Raw genomic sequence first — 20,779 nt, 5'->3', positions numbered from 1 at the left:
ATGTTGCATAGCTACAGAATCAGTTGTTGAAGGTCATGTAATAAAAATGCTTCTTCTTAGTTTTGCAGCCTTGCATATCTTGGGACATTCATTGTTAGAAGAGATTAGGCAGAGGGAATATATATAGAAATTAGCTAATAGATGGCATTTTAAAAATGCTATGAGAAAGGATCCCCAAATGACCACTTGTTCACTTTGGGGGAATCAAGGCAAACTACAGGCTTTCAACGAAAAAAATATTACTCCCAAGGGCTTCAGAAGCAGAAGAGTCATCTAGCATGACTTACAGCACAGGTTCCTGATCAAACACTATTCCAAACTGTGTATTTGGGTATTGGGTATAAACTGTATTCCTTGGGTATTTGGGTATAAACTGTATTCCTTGGGTATTTTTACAGGCACAATGAAAGGAGGGAACAAGCTGCTTCCCGGCTTGTGTACCTCACACAGGAACTGGATATGTGAACAGAAGTGAGAAGGTTTCCGTATTCTTATGCATTCTCTAGAGCTTTTGGGTATTTATGCAACACTGCCTAAATTCCAATTTTTTTTCCTAGTTGGAACAAATGATCAAAAGAACTCATGAAATAGAAATTAAAAAAAAACCACATTGCAATTATTGAAACATATGGTTCAATACATTTTTTTCACTCATTGAAATAAATTCAAAGAAGGTAAAATGTATTATTTTGACAGTATTAACATAAAATGTAATATAAACGCAACAAGTGTGAACAGAGTACTGAACAATTTTAAGGAAATTTAAATAAATATGAAAAAAATACAGTAAAATAGAAACAAGGCATTTTTTGCTCTATAGAAGAAAAATTTTCAGAGATACTAAACTACAAACATGAAAGCTGAAAAGCTCAATTTAAATGCTTCTTCTACAGGGGTCTGGCATACTGTGCCCAAAACTTTTCAGTCTCAGTGAAACTGCTCTTCTTATAGGAAGTTCTTCCAGAAAAACTTTTGCATCAGTTGTACCACTCACCTCTACCACTGGGATGGAAAGAGGCAGAGAAAAGCAAATGCCTCAGGGCATGTCTGCTGGCTCTGCTCCCTGAGACTTTGGGATGCAGAGCATCCCCAACAGCTCCTGCTGTTTACCGAAATGACCCTCCACCTACATTGTGACTCCATCAGGACTCTTGGCCACAAAAAACCTGAGGATAGAGAGCTGACAGAAAAAGGTGAGACCCATTTTAATTTGGGCACTGCCAGTTTTAGGGTCTGAGAGGTGGGTGAAAGAATGAGAAGAGCTCTAGGAAACAACATTTATCAGGAGAATTTGGAGTGGTTTGGTTGTTTTGACTGGAAAAGAGAAAGGTTGAATCATAATTTAGTGCAAATATATAAAATTAGCAGGAGGGACCTATAATCTGTTGCTTGTCTCCACAGAGGGTTAAACAAGAAGATAGGTAATTAGCCACAGGATTTGGGTTAATTATTAGAAAGAAGTCTTTCCAAACCACTAGGTAAGCAGGTAGAGCAGCTCTCTCTAAAGCTTGTTTAAGCAAGATTGTGAAATGTCTTTCACAAGGAGCTTTAATAACAGCCTAAACAAGTATCTGGTAGGCAGTGGTCTGGGCACATTTGCTCCTGGCACAGGGAAGTGGGCCATGCTTGGCTGCTGTGTCCCTCCCAGCTGTACTTTCCTTTGATGCTTTGGGATGTGTCTCAGTGCTGGCTTTGGTTTTCCCAAGAGCCAGAGTTTCTGAATGCTGACAAAAGCAGCTTCTTGGAGGAGGCTAGTGAGAGAAAACTGAAAAGAAAAAGGGCTTGAATAACAATTTAAAAAATGATTCATTTAGCTATCCTCTGCCAAATTAAGGAAGCAAAAAGACTCATTACCTCAGCTATAGCACTTCTTGAGCACTTCTTTGGTCTGCTCAGGAAAACAACCTGTCTTCTCCTTTATAAAAGGCATAGTTGGTCTGGATATCTGCTGGAAATAGTTCCTCATTGTTGTTTATTTTAATAATGACTGGATGAACTTGGGGTTTTTTGGTATATCTCCCATGCAGAGAGCCCAGAACTTCTAGTGCAGGATGGGTAAGACTACAGCCATAGGCATCCTCCACCAGAAATTTCCTCAGTTACACAGTACAATCTTGTTACACCACTTACAATCTTCCCTTTCTACCTGAGAATTAATACTCTTCCTTTAGAAATATGCTTGAGGTAGAGGATAGTGGCAGAACAAATGGCTGCCACTGAGGCAGAGAATGCAACTGAGTGCCAGAAGCCTTTAATTTCAATAGAGCAAAAATACAGTGCTTGGGCAATGTCAAAGTATAAACCGCTTTGGATTATAATCCATTTGAGGTTATATTCCACCTTTTGTGCAGGGAGAATGAACTTGTGTACACCTGCTCATACACTGGGGCAATCTCAATTCCTTAGAGATCAGCAGTGGCAGGAGATTTGTTTGTTGGCAAATGTCACACTGCATGGTATGAAAAGAAGAAGAGTAAAGGAGATAATTCTGACTAACTAAGTCCAGGATTTTTTTCAACAACAACTTAAAGGCAAAATGAAAGCAAAACACTGCTCAAGGTTGCTCCCCAATATTTGGGGGAAAGAGTAAATTCTATGGTGTTTATTGCCTGGAGTTGCCAGTCACTTTTGGACAGTGTATTTTCTTTAAAACTTCAGATCTTTCAAATCTGTTCAGATTCTAAGAAGTCCTAAATATTTGACAGGGCGTACAGTATCAGGGCCTGAAGAGAAACAATATTGCATATTCCCACAGGGGAATAGAAAAAGCAAACAAATGATCTTTGCACAAAGCAAAATCTCAAGACTTGATTTCAGCAACAATATTTTCCTTCAAAATCCTTTGTGCTTAGAAATAATTATGCTCACATTACTCAAAATCTAATAAATTTTGAGTTTGGTAGATTTCACGGAAAGATTTTATTTTCTGACTGATGGGTAAAGTGACTTTTTGATAACACTTAACACTGTGTTACATTGGAAAGGAGCTGATTTTTAGATTAAAATCTGAACCTATTAAATTACAAGCCACGACTACATGCTGCGGAAATTCAGGTCCTGACACTCATAATATTATACAAATTAGGATCATGAAGAATATGATGACCTTGAAGCTATGAAAGACTGCAAATTTGCAGACATACCATTTAAAATGCATTGAGCAAACCTAGGTCTAATAGTTAGAATTCAATTCAGGAAACAGTGTATGATGATCATTAGAAATAAGCTGAGCATATGAACAGTAAGTAGCATGTCATAAAGAGTGTAGGTCAATTTAGCAATTTAGCTTCAAACAAACTAAACAAACCTTACAGGATAAGAAAATGTTGGAGGTACAACACAGCTGTGTAGACAAAAGCTTACAGAAGGCAGTTTCAGTAAAACTAGATGACAAATGCCATCTTTGCCCTATAAGAATTCAAGCAGATGACATAGTCTTAGATTTGGACACTGTGTAGTGTTGACTCAGGAACAAAAAGAAAAAAAAGAAGACTTACATCTCTGATTGACACCTGCTGTTTAAGCAGAGGTACCCAATTGCAAGACCCAAATCCATCTTAAAACTTAATGAACTTATCAAAGTTAGAACAGATTTCCCCAAAAGAGATGGCAATCAGAAATTCTTAAAAATAATACTTTTTTCTTTTGGCAATCAGAAATTCTTAAAAATAATACTTAATTTTGATTTTATATATTTACTCCTCCTCTTCCTTTGATATGTACCCACAGTCACCACTTGAGTATCACAGTAGTGCCTGAACTTGTCGCGTAATCTGATACATCTATATTGCACTGCTGCATGTTTAGTCATTCAATTTGTATTGTTAAATTGAAATATAAATCTTCTTATCAGATACTGTACTAGCCTTATTTCTTTGGAAAAGGTTTATTGGAAACAGTTGTTTTATCCTCACCTTAATTTCAAATTTGTTTTGAATTTTTCCTGTACAGTGAAAACAGTCTTTGCAGAAAACATCAAAATATCAGTAGAAGCCCCAAAGTTTCAAGGCAAAAGTCAAAGTATTGGGCTGAAAATTCACAACCATTCACTACACCAAGATGAAAAGATAACAGATTGTGTTCTCTAAGATTGACTCACCACAGAGAAGTTCATTCCTAGTTTAGGTACAGTAATCACCATCTGAGGAAAGCACACTGAGTTCAAGTTGATTCCCTGAGCTGTGATTGTACTTCCACCACTAGGAAAATTTAGCAAAAGAACAAAAAAAAAAGGAAGGAAAAGAAAAAGAGAAGATAAGTAGAATAAATGACTGCTGTGATAATGTAATGTTAATTACAAATTATATTTTAGAGTAAATGATAACATAAAACCATAATTAGGGACATGTATTGGATAAATGCAAATACATAGCTTTGAGCAGTGAGATAATTTTTCTGGGAAACAGATTTTACATTTACTATAACAACTAATCAAAAAGAGAAAAGAAAAATAATTTTTAAAACTGTGATAAGCCAGGTTATAAAACAAATGCGTAAATTTTAAAAGAGGTCGCTTTTTTTGTACTTTGTATTTGCTAACTTACTTATTTCACCTCTTGTGTTTAGTGGTGCTGAAAAAGGTGACTCTTTTACTGCTGACATTTTTTTGGCAAAGGCAGATGGCTTGGATTAGAGCTACTGGGACCATAAATATGTCACTTGAAAACACACACATACTAGCATACATATATATTCATAATGTTTATATAGCACTGGATTTAGACTATTTTAAAATCCATTTGTTCTTCTGAGTCCGCTGACTTGCCACATTAAATGATTTTCCTTAGCAATCAGTGTAATGTCCAGACACAGCATAGGAGACACACTTAGCAGTGCAGTGGGTATCTCAGTGGGACATCACAGGTAGGCTCAGCAGCAGCTAGGAGTGAAATCACAAAGAGAAAAGAAGCACTCTTCCCCCTTCTCCTTCACCTCTGAAAGGAAATGATTTGCCCTCTGCAACTGCACCATAATAGAAACAATTGGCACGGAAGATAGCGATAAAAATGCAATTTCTTCTGATAGATTGCTGAGCAGCATAGCCGTTCTTCGTTCATTTGCTGCTTTTATTATTTATATAAGAAAATTTCACTCACCTAAGAAAAGATTTGGCTGGATGAATTTTTAAAACAACTGGGTCTTCTCTGTATGTGAAATGGCTGCTTGTGTCTCGAATAGCTTCATCGATTTCCATTCTCACACGATATTCCTGGGGAATTTGCTGTGCTGGAGTGTAGCACTCCACAGTGCTCGCCGATATGCTGGGAGGACTGAAAACAGATTGCTTGTCACCATTATAAAACATGTACTTGGCTTAAAACACTGTCCTTTACTGAGCCCCAGCCTTGCCTAAGGATCTGTTTGTAAAAAAGTCATTGATTTTCCTGCTGGATAATCAGATTGCGACAAGTAAGCATGACATAAGGTAGAAATTGCAACAGCATGGCTTAAGCTCAAGATTAATCTTAATTCAGTTGACTTGCACCTTTCTGATGGAAGGTGTTGTCCCGGTACTGGTGACAACCCCATGAGCCCCTGAACCCTGCAAAGGCAGCTTCCAGCTTGGAAAACAAGAGCACACTCCAGGTTTACGGAGAATGACTTGATCTGCTGTAACCAAATGCCTCTTTCAAATCCACAGGACTTATTCTGTGTTAAAAGCCTCAAGTAAGGGTGCTCATGTGGGATGTACCAGATGCTGAGGGGCAGGCAGAGGGAAACGAGAAAGAAGGACAAAATTCAAGAAGAGCTGGCTGAATTCAGTGGAGTCTCTGAGATATTCACCTTTCCCTTGCTATCATGCCTGGCCATGGAAGTCCTCTTCCTCCTACACTAAGCTCAGTGGGTGAGTGGACAGCAGGAAGATCCTGAAGTTTGAAGCACATGAAATGTGGCCAGAGGGAGCAGGGCACATCAAAGACAAGGGTGGCAACTGACTGGGAAGTAAATGTAACTCTACCAGCTGGTTTCAGGGATTTGGCCCCAAGCACATCCATGGGCCAAGTGAGGTTCTTCTCAAAGAATGTAAGATATGGTCTCCAAATTAGACAAAAGGGACATTTGCTACAACCTCTGAAGCTTTCCAGGAAGGTGGGGTTCACCATAAGCGATTCATTCAGCTGCATCTGGAAGGTTTTTAACGTCTCTTAAAGGAAACAAGTAAACCTTGCTCTAGCTGCCCTCAGAACTGGAGAAAGCTGCCTTTTTAGCTAGAGAAACACCTGCCTCGAGAAATTGGTTAAGATTTACACAGAAATCTCCAGACAACTCGGCTAGTGAGAAAGAGGGGCCCTGGAGATACTTACTGGGAAAGTCTCAGCTATTGTTCAGTACCTAGAGGTCGACCTGACCAACATCTGCATCTGAGCTGCCTGCTGTCCCACCCCCATAGTAGATGTCTCAAATGAATCATTCCCAAAAGGTTTATTCATTTCTCCATTAGCTGACAAAGACACCAAGAAATGCAACCCTAACTATTAAGGAACGGAAAAATCATGAAGATCTTTTTAGTGATCACACTTGAATATCTAAATCCTTTTTCTTGATTTAGTCAGACTTGGCTGATTTGATCAAGAACATACAATAAATTATTTAGCAGTAAAGAATAAATTTAATCTCTCCTGACTCTGAGTCTTGTGTTAACTTATAGGCTACTGCTTCCCCATGGTCTCCACAAGTGTGAAGTTTTACCACTATGATTTTCCATAATCATCAGATGATGCTCAAATTTCAGAGGAATTGCTGGATGTCCTGTTTCAGGAACACAATGGGCCAGATTTTGCCTTGCCCACAGAAGTGACAGTTCTGGAATCACCCTGCTGTTCCTAAGCAGAGAACCAAGTTGGATTTGTGCCATGGTAGAATGGCTACCAAATTCAGAACTCGTCTACCCATAGTGGAGAATCTGTGTTTGGTGATCAAACACATCACAGATTTGTGACTGAGCTCCTGCTGGATCCAGTACAGAGGCACAAGAAATTCTGGCTTAAACCTCCAAAACAATTTTCTAAATACCAGGAGAAGTATGATGCTGCCAAACTGATGCTGCCTCTGTTTTGTAGGCTGTTCTCTGATAGCAGTGCAGAAATAATGCTCCTCTGCATGGGATAGACATTGTCAGCCTGGCCAGGTTTCCACCCAGGCAGGCAGTAGGAAATGGTAACTTGTGCCCACTGGCTGCTCACTGGCAGCTGCTGCATGAACAGCAGCTCTTGCTAATACAAGAGAGAGGGCTGAGTGTGTGGGAATCAGGGTGACAAAAATGATGGGAAATAAGCAGTTTCTTGTCCATTAGAAGCCGATTTGACACTTCTCTATGCAACCTTTCAATGAGGTTAATGAAGACACTAGAGAATAAACAAGACTTCCAGAGAACTGTAGCCCCTTTTAGAAATCTTTTAAGTATCCTAAACTCAGGATACTTACTGCTTTTTATAAATTCCCCAATAAGTGACACAAGAAGAGGAAAGCAAATGTTTGAGTTTGGTTTTTTAACTCCAAGGCTTTTAATCAAGACATTTCAGTATTAAAGGCATTGTGTTTTAGTTAATACATTACCTTTTCAAAGTGCATGGTTGCTCACCAACAAAAATCCTCATGGATTTCCCACTGTCTAGGTATTTTCCAGCTACAGTCAGCAATGTTCCTCCAGATTTGGGGCCATAGGTGGGAGATATTCTTGTTATTATAGGATTCTAAGGGGAGGTAAAAATAAAACCAGTGGATTATGAACATATTTTCAAAATGTTGAGAGGACTTAAAACATTTGTTAACATTTCCATGAAGTAACAATAAAGCCAACATGGATACAGAATTTACTATGCTGGATTGGACTCATGAGGAGTCCCTAACAGTTAATATTGAAGCTAATTTTGACTATAAAAGTTTAATCTAGTGCTTACCACGTATGAAAATGTATTGAATAGTGTTTTGCCATGTCCAACAGAAACACTACTGGATATATTAAAACCTGGACTTTTTGCAGCAGGAACTGTGCATTCCAGCCTTTAGAAAACAAGGAAAAAAATGGGATTACATTTTTTTTCTGATTGATTTTTTCATATTAAAATAGAACCACTTCAAACTCATAATAATGGGGAATCCATACTAAACAGATCATCAATCTATGTGCACCACAGACATTTCAGAAATAATAGCTAAAAGAACTGTAGCCCTCATCCTTAATAATAAATACAAATGCTGTGGACTTTATAATACTTGGCCACAGAAAATAATTTTAGTATATCATATATATTTTAGAAAAAAGAGGCATGACAGAAAAAACAAATATCTCTATTCAATGGCTGATGGATTTGTAAAAATTTTCCTTTAATATCAAATTTTGGCAGACAATAGCATTAGAAAAAATGAATCATATACACGAGTTTGTTATAAAAAAGTAAATATTACCAAAACTTAAACTTGAACTTCTGCAGCAGCCTATGTCAATGTATTATATTACATTAACATAGTCTCATATATAATCTAGTCTCCTTAAATCATCTTGTTTCCATTGAAGCTGTCCAGAACAGCAGTTAGGAGAGTGCTCAACACTTCTGGAGCACTTGCTGGAGTATCTGCACTGCTATGTATGTGAACAGCAAAGCTGTGCCATGATTTGTGCTTTGCTTTGGTGGTAGAGAGAGGATATTCACTGAACTTGCATTGCTGCAAGATAACAATCACAGTAACCTCTGTCTTAAAGTTAACCCATTATCCCTGTGCCTCAGATACTTATTTCTGAGGAGGAGAGGTGCAGTTGGGGGTCATAAGCCTCTGGATGACGAAATAACTGCATCTTCTCACACTTCTCTCGAGCAGCAGCTTTACAGATCAGGAAGACCGAGGTGACACAACTTAACCCAGCAGGATCCCAGCCAAAGGAACTGCCCCCTTTTCAAACCTTTCAATAGATTCATTCTTGCCAGCTTTCACAGATGTTGAATAGCATTTCACAGACAAATCAGAAAACCTGCTGCAGGAGCTATTGGCATAAACTAGATTTATTTAATCTCCATTTTGAGCATTGTTTTTCTTGATGAGTTTATTAAACCACAAGATTTCTTCAAATTTGAAATTTCAGAATCAGAGATGATACTTATAGGCTGAATGTTTGTATTTGCAATAATCCCATACCACATAAAGAACATCTGTATAAATGAAAATTAATATTTTAGGTTTCTTACCTATTTTTGTTGCTAGATTTCATTTCCAGAGGACAAATTTGTCCTCCAATATGGACTACTGTATTTTTTAATTCAAATCTATTATTTTTGCTGAATCCAAAGTCCCATCCACACAGTGTCAATTTTGTCCCACCTTCTATGGGAGCGCTGCTTGGGAGAATCTGTTAAAAAAATATTGTGTTAGTTGAATCAGATTTTCTTGAACTTCACTTGGAGCTAAAGAATGGGCAAAGGAATAATTTTAGAAAAGCATTTCTTTTGGTAGACTATGTCCTAGCATTCATCTTAATTGTTCTTCACCTTTCATTTGTCACATTATGAGCTTTCTATGACAGTAGCAATAAATAACAAAACCTATACTAGAAGGCTTTGAAAGATAGTGTTTAGGGGCACTGAACAAGCTGTGCATTGTAATAGTCTTTTAAATCCTGCAGTTCTTGTCTTTCACATCTTATTTCTGGTGTGTTAAACATACAATATACTTATTTTGTTAGAAGCTGAATGCTGAACACAAAAGGGCCCCCAAATGACCATTTTTTGCCAGCTTGATGGAAGTTGGGTTCAGAGTGAAGTAGCTTCAAAGACACCATAATCCAATATTGCGTTGACTGTGATAAAGTTAACATGACTTCTGCTATTCTTTCCTTAAACATTTTACATTTGGTCACCTCTAATTCCAAGTTAAAAATAAACTGCCCCTCAGAAACACAGAGACAATCTACAAAGGAAATACATTTTTTTTTTTGTGTGTGTGTGTGTGTGTGTATTGTAAATTGTCCTGTAAAATATAACAATGGTGGGAAAAACGTAGGAACACTATAGAAGTCTTACAAAACTCAGTAAAAGTACCGGTTAGTACTGTCAGTAAAAAAACCCCAAAACCCACCAAAAACCAACCAAAAAGAAAAGACATTAGTTCAGGAATTATGAGGACTTTCAGCAATACTGCACAATTTTGCAAACATACCAGTACCACCAGACAAACAAAAAAGAATGAAAGGAATGAGAGACTGAATTTATACTTGTGATTATAGTGCCTAAGTATCTTAATGCTTTAGTGATAATAATTTTGCCCCTAAAATGCAATACAGCTGTGTCCTTCAAAGGACCCGGCTTAATTTTCAAGCTGAAAGGAAAGTGTTTGAGTGATACTTGGCTATTATTTCATCTGGAAATCCAGTAAGACAGCACATTTCTTTTCAACTCTCTTGTAGCTATACTTCAAGACTCTCACAAATGAACTATTGTAGATAGAAAGGCAGCTGAAGAATACTTCAAAAGAATTATACCATATACTATATATGGGGAAATTTACTGCCCTCATTAGAAACCAGACAAAGAGTCTGACTTAAAATGCACTGAAGCCAGGAGGAACCTTTTCTGTTTTAAAGAGCTTTGAATCAGCTCTCAAGGAGCAAAGAGAGAACCTATGCAGGACCAGCATTTTTATACAAATCCTTTAAAAAGGAGTGATACTCACACAGTCCCTGACACACAATTGCAGCTATGAGCTCGGAGCCATTCTGTGCCCATGAAATCTCTGCTATTCACAGGTTTAACTTTTCCTTGTTTCTTTGGAGTTTTCTTCTTCAAAATCTGGATTTGACTTCAGATTCTAGTTTTCCACTCTGTTCAGTATCTCAGCACATTATCTATTTTTGAAATAACAAAACCCTAGCAGAAAATGAAATTGCTCTGTGGGAGTACAGGATATCCCAATGTTTTGTACAATACATTGACATGTGGCATTTGAAGAGTTTGAAATGTAATCCACGGGTTAGCAAAATAAGGGCTTCACAAAGCCATACAGAATAAAAACTGAAGGTACTGAACACATTTTTAGTGATCTTACACGGCAAAAGAGACTTGTGATAGCAACCTATGTGCCTTAATTGAGGGGTAGCAAGTATTTAGTACATTTTGTCAACAAGTTTAGGAGGCAACACCTCTAAGTAGATAGCAAAAAATAAATAAACAAAATCCTAAAGTTTTGTTTTTAAGTTCTGCCAAACTCCCTTGTTTTTATTCAAAATTTATATTTGTTCCATTTTTTCTGTATGCTGAAATGTCTGAAAATCAAATGTAGTTTTCCAGACTTTTTCTTGGGAGTGTTGACAAGAATGCTCAGTGAATCTCCTGGTCTTTGAACTGAGGTATTTGTAGGCCTCTTTCTGTTACTACCAATGCAATGTACTTACATCGCATTGGTAGTAACAGAAAACAATCAAACCAGTTATAAATGCTATGAAATCCAGGATTCAAAAAATATTATGTTATCTCCACTGATAACATGGAGCAAGTCCTGTCATTCATCCCTGAACTTTTGGTTAAGGGAGAAAGTTAACTTTTTGTTTTTGGAAAACTTTAAAGCATTGTGTTTTCCTTTTATTTATGTTCACAGCTAATATCCACTTAATATATTTCTGGAAGAAAATACCTATTTATTAAAGTTTCATTAGCACATTCATTTTAATTCAAAGACAAGAACACATGTGTACAACCACATGTGAAATTTCCAGCAAAGCCTCCAACCTAAACAGGCAGCAGAAGGCCTGATGTTCTTGATATGTCTGATACAAAAGCCAGCTAAAATGACTCACTTTAAAAACAACAACAAACCATGTCAGATTTTTAACCACAACAAAGAATCAGAAGGGAGACCAATTTATTTCTTCTTTTACACCCTTCACCTTTCAGCGTGACCTGAACGCCACGCGCAGATGCCTGCAATTTGTTCCAGCACCAAGTGATCTCCGAGGAGACTCCCTCCTGGCTTCCCTCTAGAACTCTCATCGGCTCATCCAGGCTGATGAAAATCCTCATTGCTGGCAGAGGCAGGGGATGGGAGCAGACTGGGAGCTGGGCTGTGCAGGGGATGTGTCTTAGTGCCTGCCCTACTATGCTGTCTATGTCTGGGCAGACTTGACTGCTCCTTTCCAACCCACAGCTCCAAGGGAAAGTGCTTAAAAGAGGGGAAAGAGATAAAGGATCTGCAGGACTCCATGGGAAAACACTGGGCTTCTTCTCTGCCATCCCTCCTGAGAGGAAAAATTAATTTTTTTTCCCATTGTACACCATTCTGTGTAATAACCTGGGAAAACATCACTGAAGACTTAGTTAGCTAACATCCATTGGAGCAGACCCTCAGGGAGCAATCTGCTCCCCTCAGGTTAAAGTGATCATATGACATATCTCAAGCAATCTGTCCCTCTGAAAGCTGCAAAATATTAGGGAGAGGTTTGGACTGAATTTCAGATACTATGCAAAGCAGGTCATCCTCCGTTTGTTAGGAACAAAACTAGCTTGTTTCTACATTTTATGCATGTGAGTTTCAAGACAGATCAGAAGATGATGAATAATCTGTTTTATATTTTTTTCAGTAATCATGTTAAATGTCATGGTCCAGTAGAGCATGAAATTTGTCTTAACAGCTAGCAATCCAATGGATTGAAGTATCCAGCTGCATTTTTTTTCCTTACAAGCCTTCTGGAAGCAACATCTACCAATATCGGCACGCAGTAATTCGAGATTCACTTTCAGATCCATCAGTGTCACAGCTCCATATTCATTACAGTGGTAGACTGGGCTTGTGCTGAGCAGGCTGGGCTGAGCCACATGGGGAATGGAAGCACCCACCCAGCCTCACAACTGTTCCCACTGCCCCACGTCCAAGGTGTGCTCCCCTCCCAGCACTTCACAAGGGCTGCAGTCTCTTGGTTCTTAAAACTGCTGAGTGAACACATTCAAAATTGAAGAGGGCTACATGAGTTCAGCCCCTCTGAAAATCAGAAACTAAGCAGTTCAGAGCCTGAGAAATATTTTTTGATCTATGGAAATATACAGCCAGTTCTGGAAAGTCTGCAAATTAAAAAACATTAAGGGTGCTTGAGCTCTAGAAAAGACGAAACAAACTGTGCAGAATAGGTGAGCACCTTGGGCCTGCAGAGGTAAAGAAAAATATATAAGAGGTAATTCTCACTGCATACCTTTGAATTGGTGACTCAATCTCATACAGACTAAGGCTGTAAAGGATTATTTCACTATCTAATATAAGCATTTCGAAACAAATGTGGGTTTGTATAAAGGAAAAGTAAACTGTTCACATTCTGCATTAGCAAGTTTTGTGCATCTCCTTTGCCCTAAGCAAATGGCCATAGAAGGCAGGCAAACCACCCCTCCCCCTTCCGTTTTCCATCCATTTTGGGTTTGATTGCTATAACTCTTCATTGTTTTTCACTGAATTTAGCTGTGTTAATCATAAATTTCATGTCTGAAAGGTGAACATGGAAAAACCCAACCCTGTAAACATGTGTTTCTATACTTCTTTCTAGATTAATAGCAGTTTTGTCTAAAACATTAAAACTTAAAAATATTGTTGTACATGAAATCATATGCCTGGATGAAAGAAATACATTATTTATTTAAAACCCACTTTTTTCTCCCTTTCTAAGAGTTTGGCATATCAAACTTTCATGTCTGTTTGTAAGTTGTATTCTAATAAAAGAAAATGTATTTTTAACTAGATGATGTAGTTTAAATGCACTAACATAAGTGAATGTGTCAGTAAATGCTACCAGAACATTTTATGCTTGTCCTTCCCTTAGATTTCTAGTCCATCAACTGCCCTGCAAACCTCTGCCTTCACAGTCATGCCACACTTCACACGGGAAGATTTGGTCCCACATACATACAATACAAATCCTGCATTAAGCATAGCTGAATTAAAGCTGGACTGTGCCAGTGCAGCTCCCTGCTCATCTGTGCCTTCTTGTTCTCACACACCCTTGATGAGCTCTGGCTGGCTGGCAGCAGCCTCTGGCTGCCCCTGTCCTGGGGTTGCAGCTACAGGCTTGTTCCTTGTTGGTGCCAAGTGGACCCACAGGAAGAAGGAGCCAGGAAGGGACATTATGGAAAAACGGCTTCCCCAGGAGCTTGGGTAGGGGAAAGAAGGGATTTTTCTCACAAAGAAACACCAGGCTTTCCTCCACCATTGGAGCCAGCACGGGGATGGATGAAGAGTGGGAGCCAGAGACCTCCTGTGCTGGGTCAGGCTGTGGTGGCTCTGGGCAGGAAGTGCTTTCCTCCACTTTTGTCTCTGAGAGAAGCCTAAGAGGAGGGATGCTCCTTTCTGTGACTGGCTTTCCTGTCAGACCCCTGCCAGGCTGGCTCAGACCCATCTTGTTTCCCCATCAGAAGTGCTTTGAAGGGCCAGGGATCTCGCAAGGCTGGTAAGGATGATCAGACAAACTTGTCCATCCATGAGCATCTCAGCCCACAGTACTCAGGGAGACCATGTGCATCCAGTCAGAGGATTCATGGACATCAAGACTGAGGGGAAGGTGAGGAAAGCTGATGACTTATCATGATTACATGAATAGAAAATGTCTACAGAGTGCAGACTGTTCTTCCCTCAAGAGATAAATACAAGAAATCCACCACTTTACCTCATAAACCCTAGGCAAGCAGGTGTCCTGGGTCCAGGTGTTGCTGGGGCACTCGGAAGACCTGAGGCACTGCTGGCTGCACCAGCCACACTCCATGAAGGCTGGTGCCAGCAGGCATTGGCTGCAGGACCTGAAGTGATGGCAGCCTGGCCCCTTCAGAGGGATCTTTGTTATCTGTCGATGGAGAGGCATGATGCATACATCCTTTTAATACATGCACTAAGTGGCAAGGAGAATCTCTATTTATGCATAGCATGCTGGTGCTACTCAGATTTCAGATGTGCAAGCCACAGTTCGACTTCTCTTTAGCTCAGTAATTATAGGATCTTATAAGTAATTTAAGTGACATGATTTTAAATTCGCTTGGGAGAAACCCTAAAGGCATCTTAATGTTATATACAGTTACTACCAGCATCTGGTGTTTACAGCAAGATAGCATTTTTTGCTGATGGAGAAAGAAAGCAGCAGCGTGCTCCTCCCAGTATCTCAGTTTGCCTTAGTTTATGCAGTGTATCTCAGTATGCCTTACTTTATACATTTGTAAAAATAGGTATGATGGCTATTTCAACTTTGGTGAGGCTGTATTAATATCTGTGGCACTTACAGCATGTAGTCACATGTACTTGTTTTTTAACACCTATCATAAAAAAATCCATATTTTACCTAAAATACAACTTAAAATTTATATTACTTAAAATATCAGGATAGTTATGAAATAGTCACTCTAAACATGTAAGAATTATTTTGGTCAAAATATTAAAATCAATATATAATTACATTACTATATAAGTGCCTTATATTTTTTTATATTTCAGGACCTTCCTTAAATTTATTTTGTACATTTTCTGAAGATCACTCTTATAAATAACTCATACATTTCTAGTAAATGATTAATAACAATCTTTATGGCTGATGTATTTCTGTAAGGCCTTATAGAACTCAAGGGGTCAAATTATTGCTTACGATTATGGTTTAGGATTATCCGTAATATTATCTGCTGATGTTTTAAACCTGTTCTTCAATGCATATCTACTTATGACAATAGCATATTTATGATGGCTCTTCATCTTTTATTAACTCTTTGTAGACTACATGCTAAAGTAATTTTCAAGCCTTACTGACTTACAGTTTTAAAGACATGTATGTAACTCTAGCACACACAACCGTCCTTAAAAAGTCACAATGCTATGACACACAAACCAAGAAAAGCCAGGAAACTGAACACTATTCTTTTCTTGAGCCATTGTGTGTTTTGTCTTTGCAAGCACTTGAATTAGGGACAGGTTTTCAGCCTTAAAATTCGCATTTCCTGGCTTTTGTTGGTTTACATCACGAGCTCTTACATTATTTAAGCATTTCTCAATATGAGGCTGCCAGTTTGTTTAGCAGGGGAATAAATATATCTTGGAGGAAACTTACACCCCCCAGTGTTCTGAGGGAATGGCAGGGCCATGAGGATGCAGTGCAGAAAGCAGCAGTGTGAACAGAGGTTTACACAGAGCACACGAGGATTAGATTATGAACCACTCACCTTTTTCCCAGTCACTACCAGGGTATAGCCATCATCTGCTAATGAATTCTCGACAACAACCTGGGGAGAGATGGGGTGGGAGTCCAGCTGAAAGCTGACATGTGGAGTTGTGGATTCTGAACGGGAAACCACTATCTAAGAAAGAAAGAAATTTTGAAAATCAGCAGGCAGTTTGTAACCCAAATGCATGCTGCTCAGCTGTCTCATGTTCTCTGCTTGCATTAATTACTTTGCATTACATTGCATAATATTTTGCATAATGTTCCATCATAATCTGATTAAAGTGCTAAAAAATCTACTTTATTTAATACAGCAAAATCATGGCTGTTGGAGGATCCTCAAAATACACCATATTTATTAAAATATGCAGGAGTCACTGCATGTTTCCTATTCCTTCAATTTCAGGTATTTATACGTCACCACAGAAAATGAAGAAACTGACCATTTAGTCAGTCCTATACATTTAAGAATGAAAATTTAAGAATGTCTATTTAAAAGAATCTTAAAACTCCAGGTCTTTAGAAGTCAAAACCATTTCCTGCTATTCCCACTTTGGTCCTTGAGTTTGAAAAGCAAACTTTACCCTGTGTCAACAGCCTCTGCTCTTGCTGCACGTGGGGCATTGAGATTGCAAAGCTATGTCAGGCACTGCAGGTCACGCTGTGGGCACCACTCAGAGCCACGAGTGCCCAGAGCTCAGCAGCCAGAGCTGCCCAGATGGAAATAGCTGCCAGGCTACTGCTCTGACAGGCTCCTTGCAAGGCTTGGCTGGGCACCCTCAGCTCTGGCTCCTGTTGATTTCTGTGTGAGCCGGGTGACCAGGACTGAGCATTAAAAGCACTTCTTAAAATTACAGGGAACGGTGGAGGCTCCTTTAGGAGATGCTCCAAAACAGGAGCCTAATTTAGTCATCCTGAAGCCCCTTTGCTAAAATCTTCCATCTCTCTCTCTCCCTCTCTCTCTCTCTCTCTCAATTTCAGGAGATCTTAGGGAGATTAGTCACACCAGTATGAAATTCCCTCACTACTCATCTCTCTGCATCTTGAGTTACCTAAATGCTTCTGAGAATCTGGGCCCATTCCTGCAAACACACGCCTAACTTTACTACTGTAACTTTGTTGACTTTAACGGGATGAGTCATGGCTGTTAAGCAGAGGCATAAAGCATCTGCAGATCAGGGTGGATATTTGATAGCAACATTTTATAGGCTTGGGCCTGCAATGCAGAAGGATGTGCACCCAAATGTGATAGCATCAGGCAACAAAGGCAGAGGATTGTTTACATGAGGGAAGATCATGTTCATGTTTCAAAAGCTGTATCACGTGTAGTTTACTTAAGGAATTTAGATAATCAACATTTGCTGAGAAGTTAGGATTCAATGGGGCTCATTATTTAAAAAGATTGAAGCCATTCTGGAAATAACTTGTATGTCAAATGTTTCATTTTTTAGTATAATGAAGCTTTTCTTCTGACTCCGAAGGCAGAATCAGAACAGCCAGGACATTGACTTACACAATTTCAATGTCTTTTCACACTGCCAAGGGCTTTCAACAAGATGGCTGACTCCAAAACTAGACTTAGAGATGCTGTAATTATAGCTGCTGTTTTGATGTAATTCAAGACTTAAATAAAATATACGAGCAGTTAATTCATGCCGATAACTGCTTCACATCCCAGAGGTATTTATAGTTTGGGGGTTGCAAGAGGCTTTTTTTTCTTTAAAAATGAAACTGGCTTTGTTATGGGCTTTGCTATGGATTTCTTTCATATCACAGAAAGTACAGATTTTAGAAATCAATAAAGTATGATCGTTTTTGGTGACACAGAAGTATGGTCTCTGACTCAGTGTAATAGGGCATGAGCTCTGTTTTTCTATTCAGGACAATGAAAAATAGAATGGACTGGAAAGCTGCATGAAAAACCTTGATTAATGTTGGCATTATGGGGAGAGGTAGCACCACAGCTGCAAATACCTTTTTAGTTGATCATTAGCCGTGTCTCATCTCGAATACCCACTGCTATAAAATGCTAAGAATTCTTTTCCATCATTAATCCAGGCTTCCTCTTATTGCCAAGCATTCTTTCTGATTGAGCCACAGTGTTAACTCTTTAAACACATCTGCATTCCATCCTCAGAGCAATACACGAAAATTTGGATTCCATCTCTACAATCTTGGAAAAATTACTTGGTACTTGAAACACCGACTGACCTTTATTTTACTGAGGTTGATAGTCAAATCACCTGCTCAAAGCCCAAGTGACTAGACTTTGACCTCATGACATACAGAGAGCTCAGATTACACTTCCTAGCACACAGAATGAAAGTTTGGATTTTGCTTCGAACTAATCTACCAACCTACAGATCTGCTATAAAAGATACTAGATGTTAAAAATGTTCTTTTTGGTCCACACAAATGTGTGATTTTGCACACATCAGCCCTGTCCTTGAAATTCTATCTTACCCTTATCTGACATTATCCTGAAAAAAAAAAGCAATTTGAAGACAGCTTCTACAGCAGGAGGAAGAGGCTACTTAGGACTCCAGTGTCGTTCTCATAAAGCTCTGATTTTTATAGCTTGGAGCTGAGCTGGTATGTGTGCAGCATAAATTTCATCTGTCATGGACACACTGACATACAGGGATCACTACCATGAAAATTGTTCAGTACTACAGGAGATTTTCCTTCTGCAAAGACTATAAAATCCTGGGGTTTTGGGGTGTCTTTTTTTTTGGGGGGGGAAGAGTGGGTATTGGAATTTTTTTTGTGTTTTATTTTCATTTTAGTAATTAATTTATTAACCATAATTTCTCCAGAGCATAAGAGAAATGAAAGCTTATTTCCATGCCTCCACTCAAGCAATTAGGAGTGAGGGAAGGTCTAGCACAGATAATTAACCAAAGGAGAACAAACAGACATTTGTAGTAAATGGTCAAAGTCACCAGAAAAGTGGTTGAGCAGTCCAGTGATAAAGTTTTCTGATGATCTGAAGGTATTCAAGGTGGTTAGGATGAGGATAGACTATGAAGGATGGCAGAAGGAAATAAGGAAATACAAGACAAGGCAATAAAATGGCAGATGAACTACACCAATGAAAATTAATTTAAAGCAGTATATGTTAGATAGTTATCTAACTGCTTATCAGCAGCCAAAACCAACGTAATAAAAACTTAGAAATTATTAGAAAAGGATTAGAGAACAAACCAGAAAACACCCTGATAATGATATCAGGGTAATTATAATGATAATGATATCATATAAATTCATGGCTTGCCTGAAACTTAAAATCTCTGTGCAGTTCTACTTGCCTCCTGGCAAAAAAGAGCATTTTAAAAAGGGGAAAAGCACAGAGAAGGGTACCAGAGATGATCAAAATGCTGTAATGAACAATGATTGAGTATGGTATGTATGGAATCTCTATGATAAAGGAATAGATAATCATGAGTTGGTAGAGACCAACCCTACACTATCTTCTACAACTACCCAAAAGGGGCTGTAGCCAGCTCGGGGTTGGTCTTTTCTCCCAAGTAACAAGTGATAGGAAAAGAAGAAATGGCTTCAAGTTCCACCAGGGGAGGTTTAGAATATATTTTAGGGAACATTTCTTCACTAAAAGGGCTGTCAAGCAGTGGAACAGGCTGCCCAGAGAAGTGGATGTGTCTCTGGTGACTCACATGTAGAAGTGACACTTAATGGCATTGTTCAGTTGTGGACTGGGCAGTGTTAGGTTAATAGTCAGACTCAATGATACTAGAGGTGTTTCCAGTCCTAAACGATTCTATTATTAAATAAAATTCTAAACACCAAAAGACAAAAGACAAAAAAAAAAGACTTGGGTTCAAAGCAAACAAAAGAATATGACATCCTAGCAATATGTGATGACCTATGGTACTCCCTGTCAAAGGATAAGAACGCAAGAGATATGCATATCCAAAGGGAAAATGCACAGGTACATGGAAAGAGCTAAACAGACAACAGTCAATAGCTCAGGAAATTCCCAGAAAAGAAAATAGTTGGAAACTTGAAGCAGAAGCTATGTGTGTCTGGGTCGCTAGGCATCCACTTGTCAATACCACTGGAGACAGAGAACTGAACTATATGGACGCTTCATTTAAATCCGTGAGGCTCTTCTGATATCTTTTGAGAATCATGTTCAATACCAGTAACTATGACAAACACAATATTTATGTCTCTCTATTTAGAGGAAAACACACAATTTTCTTCCAGCATTGCTCAGACTACTTCCATGAAATACTTCCATGAAGATAACAGCCAACAGTTAATTAATTAATGAATATATTAATGTATTCTTTAATACTGGAAGTCAGTGATCACTTAGGTCCATGAACACTAAAGTTATTAATTTAAATATTATTTCATTGCCATCAGCTAGTATTAATGTTAAATATGAAGACTTGAGTCTAGGTTTGTCTGTGTGTAATATGGCAAGTTAAGACTGTAATAACTTGAGTTGAAAACGAGCATGCAACAGCTTATTTTAAAAATCATTCCAATGCTCAGTTCTGCTAGTCAGCAGGATTGAATTACAAATGTTACTGTCTACATGTTGAAATATCTTCTGCAAAAATGAGAGGCCTTCTAAAAGGAATCCAATCTAAG

At 38.6% G+C, this 20,779-nt stretch overlaps 1 protein-coding gene across 1 annotated transcript in view; it reads right to left on the bottom strand.

Annotated features, from left to right (window-relative positions):
• MET (MET proto-oncogene, receptor tyrosine kinase) overlaps positions 1 to 20,779 on the bottom strand; it is an 89,994-nt gene that overhangs the window by 28,631 nt on the left and 40,584 nt on the right. The window contains exons 4-10 of the mRNA XM_066550548.1: positions 16,161 to 16,295; positions 14,630 to 14,803; positions 9,186 to 9,346; positions 7,902 to 8,004; positions 7,558 to 7,694; positions 5,097 to 5,261; positions 4,100 to 4,199 (exon numbers count right to left, since the gene is read on the bottom strand). Coding sequence (XP_066406645.1) covers positions 4,100 to 4,199; positions 5,097 to 5,261; positions 7,558 to 7,694; positions 7,902 to 8,004; positions 9,186 to 9,346; positions 14,630 to 14,803; positions 16,161 to 16,295 — 975 coding nt within the window. The remainder of the gene's footprint in view (positions 1 to 4,099; positions 4,200 to 5,096; positions 5,262 to 7,557; positions 7,695 to 7,901; positions 8,005 to 9,185; positions 9,347 to 14,629; positions 14,804 to 16,160; positions 16,296 to 20,779) is intronic.

Source organism: Molothrus aeneus, chromosome 5, assembly GCF_037042795.1.
Source record: "Molothrus aeneus isolate 106 chromosome 5, BPBGC_Maene_1.0, whole genome shotgun sequence".
In the NCBI taxonomy this organism is placed as follows: domain Eukaryota; kingdom Metazoa; phylum Chordata; class Aves; order Passeriformes; family Icteridae; genus Molothrus; species Molothrus aeneus.
This window is presented reverse-complemented; position numbering and strand designations above follow the sequence as displayed.